This window comes from Gopherus flavomarginatus, chromosome 8, assembly GCF_025201925.1.
Source record: "Gopherus flavomarginatus isolate rGopFla2 chromosome 8, rGopFla2.mat.asm, whole genome shotgun sequence".
In the NCBI taxonomy this organism is placed as follows: domain Eukaryota; kingdom Metazoa; phylum Chordata; order Testudines; family Testudinidae; genus Gopherus; species Gopherus flavomarginatus.
The window spans coordinates 99,156,926-99,169,278 of NC_066624.1; the positions used below are offsets into that span (position 1 = coordinate 99,156,926).

At 43.9% G+C, this 12,353-nt stretch overlaps 2 protein-coding genes across 5 annotated transcripts in view; both read right to left on the reverse strand.

Annotated features, from left to right (window-relative positions):
- The window catches only part of NCEH1 (neutral cholesterol ester hydrolase 1), an 824,131-nt gene that overhangs the window by 87,830 nt on the left and 723,948 nt on the right, over positions 1-12,353 (reverse strand). The window lies entirely within an intron of this gene.
- Positions 1-12,353, reverse strand: part of PLD1 (phospholipase D1) — a 135,431-nt gene that overhangs the window by 70,846 nt on the left and 52,232 nt on the right. For all 4 annotated transcript variants that reach the window (XM_050965832.1, XM_050965833.1, XM_050965834.1 and 1 more), the window contains 5 exons: positions 10,083-10,268; positions 8,589-8,716; positions 8,108-8,253; positions 7,085-7,193; positions 6,541-6,606 (listed from right to left, as the gene is read on the reverse strand). In XM_050965832.1, coding sequence (XP_050821789.1) covers positions 6,541-6,606; positions 7,085-7,193; positions 8,108-8,253; positions 8,589-8,716; positions 10,083-10,236 — 603 coding nt within the window. In that variant the 5' untranslated portion in view covers positions 10,237-10,268. The remainder of the gene's footprint in view (positions 1-6,540; positions 6,607-7,084; positions 7,194-8,107; positions 8,254-8,588; positions 8,717-10,082; positions 10,269-12,353) is intronic.

The window sequence follows — 12,353 nt, forward strand, 5'->3', positions numbered from 1 at the left end:
CATTAACTATACCCTCAACTAGCTGCCAGCTCCATATCTAATACCCTGCCACAAGAGCAGACACACAAATATTCCATTAAGAAAAATTTGAGGAGACAGTTATGAACTTTCCCATTCAGGGTTACATAGCCAAAGAGGGCAGCCCTTGTTACATCACTAAACAATGTTTAGGTACATACTATTTGCTAGTTTGTGGACAAAACATTTAGACACAAGTTGTATACTCAACATATTATGTAAGTCCCTTTATATCCCACAGTGCTTCATAGCCCTGAGCACCTCAACAAGGGTGAAAAGAGCTACAGGTTAGGTTTGCCAATGTCCTCCAAGCTGAGCCAATTATATACAAATGAACAAAACACACAAGCCACAGATAGACGATAAAAGCATATCCAGAATGAATTCAATGGAATTGGAGCAGGAGCTTTCGTGGGTGAATACCCACTTCCTCAGATGCATGTAGTGGAAATTTCCAGGGGCAGGTATATATATGCTAGCAAGCAAGCTAGAGATAACGAGGTCAGTTCAATCAGGGAGGATGAGGCCCTGTTCTAGCAGTTGAGGTGTGAAAACCAAGAGAGGAGAAACTGGTTCTGTAGTTGGCAAGCCATTCACAGTCTTTGTTCAATCCTGAGCTGATGGTGTCAAATTTGCAGATGAACTGAAGCTCAGCAGTTTCTCTTTGAAGTCTGGTCCTGAAGTTTTTTTGCTGCAGGATGCCCACCTTAAGGTCTGCTATAGTGTTGCCAGGGAGGCTGAAGTGTTCTCCTACAGGTTTTTGTATATTGCCATTCCTAATGTCTGATTTGTGTCCATTCATCCTTTTCCATAGAGACTGTCCAGTTTGGCCGATGTACATAGCAGAGGGGCATTGCTGGCACATGATGGCGTATATTACATTGGTGGATGTGCAGGTGAATGAACCAGTGATGGTGTGGCTGATCTGGTTAGGTCCTGTGATGGTGTCGCTGGTGTAGATATGTGGGCAGAGTTGGCATCGAGGTTTGTTGCATGGATTGGTTCCTGAGCTAGAGTTATTATGGTGCGGTGTGCAGTTACTGGTGAGGATGTGTTTCAGGTTGGCAGGTTGTCTGTGGGCAAGGACTGGCCTGCCACCCAAGGCCTGTGAAAGTGTGGGATCATTGTCCAGGATAGGTTGTAGATCCTTGATGATGCGTTGGAGGGGTTTTAGCTGGGGGCTGTATGTGATGGCCAGTGGAGTCCTGTTGGTTTCTTTCTTGGGTTTGTCTTGCAGTAGGAGGCTTCTGGGTACATGTCTGGCTCTGTTGATCTGTTTCCTTATTTCCTCGTGCGGGTATTGTAGTTTTGAGAATGCTTGGTGGAGATTTTGTAGGTGTTGGTCTCTGTCTGAGGGGTTAGAGCAGATGCGGTTGTACCTCAGTGCTTGGCTGTAGACAATGGATCGATCGTGTGATGTGTCCGGGATGGAAGCTGGAGGCATGAAGGTAGGCATAGCGGTCGGTAGGTTTTCGATATAGGGTGGTGTTAATGTGACCATCACTTATTTGCACCATGGTGTCAAGAAAGTGGACCTCCCATGTAGATTGGTCCAGGCTGAGGTTGATGGTGGGGTGGAAGCTGTTGAAATCGTGGTGGAATTTTTCCAGAGTCTCCTTCCCATGGGTCCAGATGATGAAGATGTCATCAATGTAGCATAGGTAGAGAAGGGGTGTGAGTGGACGAGAGCTGAGGAAGCGTTGTTCCAGGTCGGCCAGAAAGATATTGGCATATTGTGGGGCCATGCGGGTGCCCATAGCAGTGCCACTGATCTGGAGATATATATTGTCATCAAATTTGAAATAGTTGTGTGTAAGTATAAAGGCACAGAGCTCAGCAGCCAGTTGTGCTGTGGCATCATCAGGGATAGTGTTCCTGACAGCTTGTATTCCATCTGTGTGTGGGATGTTTGTGTAGAGAGCCTCTACATCCATGGTGGCTAGGATGGTGTTTTTTGGGAGGTGACCAATGCATTGTAGTTTTCTCAGGAAATCAGTGGTGTCACGGAGATAGCTGGGAGTGCTGGTGGCATAGGGTCTGAGTAGAGAGTCCATATATCCAGACAGTCCTTCAGTGAGAGTGCCAATGCCCGAGATGATGGGGCGTCCAGGATTTCCGGGTTTGTGGATCTTGGGTAGTAGATAGAATAACCCTGGTCGGGGCTCTAGGGGTATGTTGATTTCTTCTGGTGTTAGTGTAGGGAGTGTCCTGAGTAGATGCTGTAGTTTCTTAGTGTATTCCTCAGTGGGATCAGAAGGAAGTGGCCTGTAGAATTTGGTATTGGAGAGTTGTCTGGCGGCCTCCTTTTGGTAGTTAGACCTGTTCATGATGACAACAGCACCTCCTTTATCAGCCTCTTTGATGATAATGTCAGGGTGGTTTCTGAGGCTGTGGACGGCATTGCGTTCTGCACGACTTAGGTTGTGAGGCAAGCGATGTTGTTGTTCTGCCCACATATCTACACCAGCGACACCATCACAGGACCTAACCAGATCAGCCACACCATCACTGGTTCATTCACCTGCACATCCACCAATGTAATATACGCCATCATATGCCAGCAATGCCCCTCTGCTATGTACATCGGCCAAACTGGACAGTCTCTACGGAAAAGGATGAATGGACACAAATCAGACATTAGGAATGGCAATATACAAAAACCTGTAGGAGAGCACTTCAACCTCCCTGGCCACACTATAGCAGACCTTAAGGTGGCCATCCTGCAGCAAAAAAACTTCAGGACCAGACTTCAAAGAGAAACTGCTGAGCTTCAGTTCATCTGCAAATTTGACACCATCAGCTCAGGATTGAACAAAGACTGTGAATGGCTTGCCAACTACAGAACCAGTTTCTCCTCTCTTGGTTTTCACACCTCAACTGCTAGAACAGGGCCTAATCCTCCCTGATTGAACTGACCTCGTTATCTCTAGTTTGCTTGCTAGCATATATATACCTGCCCCTGGAAATTTCCACTACGTGCATCTGAGGAAGTGGGTATTCACCCATGAAAGCTCATGCTCCAAAACGTCTGTTAGTCTATAAGGTGCCACAGGATTCTTTGCTGCTTTTACAGATCCAGACTAACACGGCTACCCCTCGGATACTTCAATGGAATTGTTCAGATCAGTTGTTAATACGCTCCCTAGGCTGACTGGATTAGCAAAAAGAGGATCCTCACAAGATTCAGGGGACAATAAATCACATGGGTCATCTGGACTTTATGAATCACTCAAGTTAGCCCCGTGCCTGAACTTGCAAAGAATTCAGCTGGAGACATCTACAAGCCAAAGATCTAGCTGGACCTCAGCCTGAGTACTTGCAGAGCCTAACACTCAGAAGCCAAAATCTGCACATGCAGCAAAACAAGCAGCATATCCCTCCGTTTTCAAGAGACAGATTTTTCAACACAAGAGCAGCAACACACCCGTACTATTGAAAGAAGGACAGATGCCAGTTCAAGGTGAACATCAGAAATCTGCAGCTTTGTCTCTGGTCTGAGAATGATAATCTTAAATAAATTAATAAATGTTTTGTTCCCAGCATCTCTCTTTCCCCATTAACTGCACCACCTGTTGCCTTGTGATGTTGGCTGCACTGCTCAGTGCAAGTTCTCACTGAGTGCTTCACAGAAGCCAAATCCACTGAAAGCCAACCAATACTCTAAGAATGTACGTACAGAACAATACCTGTCTTTGCTGGACAGGGACAGAATAGAGCTGTGACATTGCACTCCATATGTTTTATGGAAATATGCTTATGAGTGTGAATATAATGTAACTGGAATATGCTTTATGCAAAAGGTCTCTTGTAAGGTATCATAACAAGGTTATAAACTACTGAATATATTCCTCCTATTTGTATGCACATATCATTCTTGTATCTGAAGCCAGAAATATGAAGTATAGTTCTGAGGTCCTACTGTAATTATGCAAAGAGTGGGCCATTAATGGTGGTTTAGAATCTTGATAGCTCCCACTGACTAGGACAACTGGTTGTAAAAGGTTTATTTACCTGCAAGCCTTCCTGTGTACCTGTGGGCCAACCCAGGAAGAATGGAGACTAGGGGTCTTACAGTGACATTTGACCATGTCATGTGATATTGGAATCCATCTTAATCCTTGCACTTTTCCACTGATGAGGTTGGGGTGGGGATAAGCACAGACAAAAGATTCTCGCCTTGTGTCAAAGCTATAAAAGGAGGTGGAGCAGGAAAAAAAGGCTGCCAGTCATGAGAAACCCCTGCTTATCACCTGAGATGTCTGCTGGATCTAACAAAGACTGTACCAGGGGAAAGGATTGGGCCCAAACTAGGAAGGAGTCTAATCTGTGAAATAAGCTTATTGGAACATCTTTGAGGGTGAGATACTACCTGTTTTGTTTTATTTTGCTTTGTGACTTACTTTGTTCTGGCTGTTATTACTTGAAACCACTTAAATCCTACTTTTTATACTTAATAAAATTACTTTTGTTTATTAATAAACCCAGAGTAAGTGATTAATACCTGGGGGAGAAAACAGCTGTGCATCTCTCTATCAGCGATACAGAGGGTGAACAATTTATGAATTTACTCTCTATAAGCTTTATACAGAGTAAAACTGATTTATTTGGGGTTTGGCTCCCATTGGGAGCTGTAGGTCTGGGTGCTGGAGACAGGTAATCTGCTGAGCTATTTTTAGTTAAAGTCTTCAGCTCTTGGGGGGTGGCGGTTGCCCAGATCCTGGGTCTGTGTTGCAGCAGGCTAGCGTGTCTGGCTCAATAAAGCAGGGTTCTGGAGTCCCAAGCTGGCAGGGAAAATGGGCTCAGAGGTAATTTCAGAACATCAGGTGACAGTCCCAAGGGGATCTCTGTGACCGAACCCGTCACAGGAGCTGCACGGGAGGAAGATAGGAGAGAGAAACACAGATGCTCATGGTCCATGGGCTTTACCTGTAGAGAGCCCAGAGTGCAGATGATACATGTTTAGTATTTTTTCTCCTAACGCCCTGTTTCTGGCATTATAATATATGGAGATATACCTATCTCATAGAACTGGAAGAGACCTTGAAAGGTCATTGAGTTCAGTCCCCTGCCTTCACTAGCAGGACCAAGATGTACGAGCTGCGTTGTTGGATTAGTGGACAATATCAGAGAGATCTGACAAGGCAGTGCTTGCATACGGGAGAGTGGGAAAACAAAGCTGCTCATGGTCCATGGGATTTACCTGCAGAGGGCTCAGGTTGCAGATGATGCATCTTTAGTATTTTTTTCCCCTAATGCCCTGTCTCTGGCGTTGCTAGATTAGTAGACAATATCAGAGAGATCTGACAAAATACAGGACAGTGGGAAAATGGATCCAATGCCATATACTCTGAATTAAACCTCCCCCTCTCAACATACGCCACTGTCCACAACAGCAGAGCTTTTTAAAATGGCAGCCAGTTCATATGAGGTGCAGATTTCCCACTGTAACATTAACATATTGGCCAGCATGGGAGGATATTTTTGCTCTGTATAACCGATACATTTGGCATGGGCAACAGTGAAACAACAGTACATATACCTCCTTAAAGATATAAAGATATACCTCCTTAAAGATGTAAAGTTGAGTCTATGTTTCTGTCTCATTTTAAAACCAAGTGTACTCAATTGTTTTGTCCTGCTCAGAAGGATAAACTCCCTCTGCTTATTCAGTAAGTTCTGCAACAAATCATTTTCTGCTGATGATACAGAAGAGAAGTAATAAATCCTTTATGTGGGTTCAGGAGAAGGGGTAATAAATGGCCATCGCAGAGGAATGTTATTCACATACAGTTATGGCCTCTAAAGTCTCCTCCAACTAGCAGGTGAGAAATTTAGACAGTCAATGAGGTGAAATTCCAAGTACATAACATGGCTTTCAGGAGACACATTCTTGCACAATATGGGCCACATTTTGGATATAACATGAACCGTCTGACTTCAATGAGGTTTCATAGGAATGAGGGAACATATAGATCACCACGGCCCTGTGGAGGGGGTGGGGGGTGAATTACTTGGGGAAGCTAGGGTGCCAAATTCTCTTCTTATTAACACCAACACAAACTTGCTGAAGTCAATGGGGTTGTAAGGGATATAAGCCAAAGTATAGTTTGGCCATATGAGGTTAAGTTCCCAAGATTCCCAAAGTGAAGGTAACATCTGCCACATAGCAGAGACCTCAATCATTTAGGCATTTGAACTCCAACCAAACATCTTAAATGCTACCCAGAACCAATCAGAAGCCGGTCGTATTACTTGTGTAATGAGCTGTCTGCACAAGACTGCCATTAACAAGCAGGCTGTCACAATGTGTTGTAGCTGTGACACCCCAATAGCTTGATAGTATAGCATTTTATTTGGTTATAATCAGATTTACAATTAGACGTTGGAGAAGATATTTGCCCTAATAAAAATGGCTGTAAAATACTTTTAATAGTAAACTACAGCATTTATTTCTCTCAGTTAAATACTTATATGTGAAAAGAACATTTATTTGTTGCTTAAGCCACTGCACATACTACTTACCGTTCCATGGTAGTTCCTGTACATGGGCATTTTTAAGATCTTTGTCAAGTAGTCTTCCAGTTGTTTCTACAATGCAAGCAATGACAACTTTAGATAGGATGTAGGGATTACTATAAAAATCTAATTATATAGCTACAGGAAGTCATGAAGAGAATCAAAAAGAAGTCACTGACTGAATGAAAAAAATACATACATATACACACGCATGTAGCACACCCTCCACTATGCCACAATATCCCAACAAAGGGGAAATAACTCAGATCTTGGCAGAGTGCTCCCTGAGGCAGTCTTCCACTTTCCAAACAGGGACAATTTGGCTCTAAACTTGGCAGAGTTTCGGTTCACCAAGGAGAAGAATTTACTAACAAAACAGAAGGCATGTGAACTTGGTCAGAACACAGTTCTGCAAATAAGCTAGTCCCCAATAGTGAAAGTCAGAAAAATCCTAAGAATAAGATGGACAGCACAACATGTCAACAGCCTCTCTTCTACCAGCATACCCACATCTCTGAACAAAATATTTAGAAGGAGGAAGGACATTTACTCTTCTACTAGAAAAATGTTCTTCTCGGACCATGTTCTCAGACGTGCGTGGCAGACTCGGCATCTGCCTCGCTTCTCCCCTTTTGATAGTCTGTCTTCTAACTGTGTGACTGGAAGAAAAAAAATCCCAGGTTATTTGTCTGATTAGTAGAACGTGAGAGTCTTTTCCCCTGACACAAGAGTCCTGATGTTCTATTTAAAACTTTATTATAAAATGAGGGACAGGTAGTGAGGAAAGATAAGGGGAGGCGTAAAATTGTCTAACAAATCGCCGTGTACAAATCAATTCAAACTAAAATACAATGCAAAAAGCAGAGGATATTGGGCCAAATTCTCCTTTGATGCAAATGGCACAGATCCACTGACTTCAAATGAGTTTTGCCTATTTAAGCAGAAGAGAATTTGGACCATGTTATTGGACCATTATGTTTCACTAACCCTTAGCCTTTCACATCTCTACCCCACCAAAATCCTTACTCTTGTTTCCTCGACTGCCCCCTAGCTTCCTATTGTCTTCCCATGCCAATATCAAACTATCCTTTTGTAACACTCCACCACTCAGGCCTCTTTCCACAACTCTCTTTATGTCTGTCCCAGTCCTTGGGCCCAGTCCTGCCAGCTGCTGAGCACCTCGATAGAGTCACTGGGAAGGGAAACCGAGACAGCTCAGCATTCACAGATATAAGCCCTTAAAGGTAAGAGACTATATTGTGCTATACATTTTTAAGCACAATGACCCAATCATTTCAATGGGAAATTCTGCTTAAAAACTGACTGCACAAAATGTCCCACACGCTTTTTACATCTAGCAAGAGAGAGATCATTGGATCACTCAGATCACTGCTGCTTACTAATATGTTGATTTTGAGCCGGATTCTCCTCTCATTTAAACCAGGAGTGAATCTTGGAAATCAATGGAGTTACACTTGTGTACTACAGGGGTAAGAGAGAATTAGGCTTTTCACTTCTTTCCAATGCAATTTGGGCCTTGAACCATATTTGTAAGACTGCATAAAAGAGTTACCTCCTTGTAGGGATAGGAATTCGTATGAAGGCTTTGTATCTCAGCAGTTCCCTGTGGAATTCTTGAAAGTTCTTGAATTTCCTTTTCACTTGCCATGTAAAGTCCCCATGTGTGAACTCAACAGTGTAAACATTTGGACTTGGTACCTGCAGGAAAGAATAGCACCAGTGTTTCAGTACTCAATGGGTAATTTTCTAGCATTAAATCCTCTAGAGTTTACCATTTTTTATTTAAAGGTATAGCCATTCCTTATGACTTTTAGTTACCATTTTTATTAGACTCAAAACAGAACAGGCAAAGATTATTCATATTGCCCTTGATAGAGTTATTCCCATACAGACGTATTCATATTTTCTAAAACCCACTAGCTGATTTACAGGAAGTTAACTTGTAAGTGATGAGTTAACATGGTAATAGGAGCATGACATTAAAAATGGGATTGGGATTTAAAACAATGTTCCAATAACATTCACGTTCTGACCTTTTTTGTTGAGGTAAAGCGTTCTACTTCCAGAACTCGGACTTTAATCGGACATCCGGTTAGATATGTCTGTATATGAGGTTCTTTGAACCCTTGAGTGTTATAAATTGCAGAGAATGGGATGCCCACTGCAAATGAACATAAAATAGTAATTATCCTAACACTATTTTAACTATGAATAAGAGCGCAATAGCTAAGGGATAATGTAACAAATTAATAATGATTATATAAAATTTTATATATTAATTTTCCCCAATGCATATCATGCCTTATTAAAACCTATTGAACCTCAGCTCATAGAAGTCTTCACATTAAGTCATCTGACTTGAAGAGTTCAAATGCCAGATATAGCACTTTCTTGTCATAAAATAGGGTCAATGGTTACCTGGAGAAATACAGTAAAACCTCAGCAGTTTGCACGTAGGTAAGCAACACATTCCATAATTCATGCACAAAATGAGCAGCCTCACCCATCTCTTCAGCAAAGATTTAATAGCAAAGTGCTGCGATGAGGTCTTCTATCACTAAGTCTTCATCCATGTTACAAAATATATTACAGGATATTTACTGATGTATTATGAGATGTTATCAGGAATAATTAAAATTAAATTACACTTGTCAAATAAGTGAACAAAAGGATCTTTTGTGTAGCAAGGTTTTATGGTGGGAGCTATTTGTATATGTTTGCAGACTTACTCATTCATAAACTTCGGCAATTTGCAACAGGTCACCCAGGTACTAATGGGAATTGTAGGCAAGATAAAAAGCAGCATTTTGACAGTTTCAGGGTAGTTTGTAAGTATTATTTTAAAGAGTTCTGAAACAGCTAAGTGTCAGAAATCTCAAGTAGATTAGAAAAAAAAACATTAATCCTGTTTAAAAAACAAAAACAAACAAAAAAGCCAACCTGCCTTTATTAGATAGGAAGAAATGCATAGATGACAGACAGACAGGTGCAGTAATGTGCAGCTGCTGTGCCAAAATGAAATGAAGAGTTTATACCTTAAAACACAACAAAAAAAAAGAAAATCCAAGTTAAGTCTTAAAGCTTACTTAAGGCCTGATCCAAAGCCTACAGGAACCAGTAGGAGTCTTTCCACTGATTTCAATGGGCTTTGGATATGCTTCTTATGGCTCATTCCTGCTGAGCAACTCTTACGAGGTGCTTTGAATCCTCAAATCCAGGTTTGATCCTTCATGATGCTGAACACCCTCAACTCCCAGTTTAGGCTGAGGGGATCACTATGTTTCTTGTAGGCATCTTAAAGTACTTTGCAAGTTGGCACCATCACTTTAAAGGTTTCACAGCCCAAAAGAACTAAGCACAGTTTCACGAGGCCCCACCAGAGCTTCAAAATCCTGGCCCACTCTATCACTCTCTCCACCCACACTCCCTAACACCATCAAACTGAAAGCTTCATCTTCGCCTCAGCTGCACTGCATTGCTAAATCCTAGTGGGACATTTGGTGAAAACAGATGGGACACTAACTCACCAGTTGTTTTCGGATCATTCAACATGTCAGCATCCACCTCGTCCCCCTCAAAGTGGAGCTCCCTGGTGTCCAGGTTCTCTATTAAATTGCTCATGTCTGCTGCAACTTTCTCCAGCGTTGAGGTATTTATTCTTCTTTCACGGCTCAGTGACATCTTAAATGCTCATTCACCAACAACACAGGGGGCTGTTCAAGGGAAGGGGTCAGCATTGTTATTGTTTCTGCAGCATCATACATGATAAGTTCAGGTGGATGCAGGGGAATCTATCTGTGGTTAAGGGCCTGGTATGTGGAGACCCCTGGCTTCCACACTGTCTCTCTGGCAGCATAGCTCAAATGGACCTGTAACCTTGGATTCCTCCAATCTATCACAGCCTCTGGAATGCCCTCGACAGGCACGTTACAATACGCCTGGCCACTGTGGACACAGAGGAGGACAATTTCAACAGCGTACGGAGGGCTCAGCAGAAAAGTGAATGCAGCTTCAGGCTGGAATGGTAAACTTCCCTTTGATTTCAATGGCAGCAGGAGTGGGGGCCCAGGACATTTCCACTAAAGATTATGTGTTTCCCATTTGAAATGCTGATGTTTTAACTATGAGGGCTTCCCCAGAATTGGATGTCACTTGGAATATGTCTACACAGAATCTTGGAGCAAGCCTCTCAGTCGGGTCAACAGATTCAAGCGAGGGCTCTAAAACTGGCTGTGTAGCTTTTATGTTGCAGCTTGGGCTGGAGCTTGGGCACTCAAGCCTAAGGAGTGGGGTGGGCTCCAGCCTGAGTTGCAATGTAAAAGCACTGCCTACTACACTGCGATCTTTAGAGCACTAGGGCAAGTCCCACTAGCATGAATCTGTTGACTCAGTCTGGGAGGCTCTCTCCCAGATGCAGTGTAGAGATACCCTTAGAAGCACTCTCTTGCTCTGATTTTAAATGGAAAGCAAACAGTGAATTTGCTCAGTCAGTGCATTAATGTGCAGCTAATTGTGTAATAAATCGTGCATGGGATAAAAAAACACAAAGTACAACCCGTTGCCCTATCTGGTTCACTGACATTACCAGCTACAATTGCTTCGTACATAGCTACATTTTCAAACCGATGCGGAACAGAGAAAGAAACATCCAAAGTCAGTAGAGGTTGTTACCTGCTTTTTCCTTTGTGATTAAAAGAACATATTAATTCCTTGTATTAAAGGATCTTCTATGGCCTCCACTCTCCTAGTATCTGTGCACAAGGCCAGCCTTAGGGGTTGGCCACTCAGGCAACCAGCGGTCAAGGGGGCACCATGCGGCCATGCAAAGGAGCACACTGCCGGTGTAGCGTAAGAAGCTGCTTCCTGGGGGACTCCCAGATTTCTCCCTGCTTCCTCTCAGTGGAGGAACATTGGAGGGTTGGGGGAAGTGGTGACACACAATACAGCTCACCCCCCCCAGCATTCCTCTGTGCCCCCAAAGGGGATTGGGAGGGGGAGTGCGGAGCAACACCAAGTGCTCGATGCATACAGGTCACTTTCCCCACCTGGGCTGTGCTGTGAAGCCAGCATCAAAAGCTGCTGCTCCCTGCCCTCCCCTTATGCAACCTGGGTGGGGAAAGTGATCTGGATGCAGGGATCCCTGACGTCGCTCCTCCCCACACCCCTGACACCTAGGTGTGTGCGGCACAACAAAGTTCCAGGGGAGAGCGGGCAGCAATGCCAGCTGCTCCATGCATCCAGATCAGTTTCCCCACCTGAGCTCAGGAGAGGGGTGCAGGGGTTAGGGGTGAAAAGGATGCAGGAGAGGGGCAGTGGCTGGGAGTGCAGGAGGAGCAGGGGTGAAGGGGTGCAAGGGGCAAAAGGGGAGTGGGGAGCCCGCAGGGACTGGGACAATGGCGGGGAGGTGCACCAAAATGCAAGTTTGCCCAGGGCACTATTTTCCCTAAGGCCGGTTCTGTCCGTGCACCTCACAATCTTTAATGTATTTATCTTCTCAACATCTCTGGGGTGGGGCGGGGCAGTGCTGTTACCCCTGTTTTACAGATGAGGGAACCGAAGAGCAAAGAGACTCTGAGTATGTCGATAAATCGACCCTTGAGCGCTCTCCCGTCGACTCCTGTACTCCAGCTCAGCGAGAGATGCAGGCAGAGTCGACGGGGAGTGGCAGCAGTCGACTCACCACAGTGAAGACACCACAGTAAGTCGATCTAAGTACATCGACTTCAGCTACATTATTCACATAGCTGAAGTTGTGTAACTTAGATCGATCCTCCCTCCCCTTCACCCCCCAGCGTAGA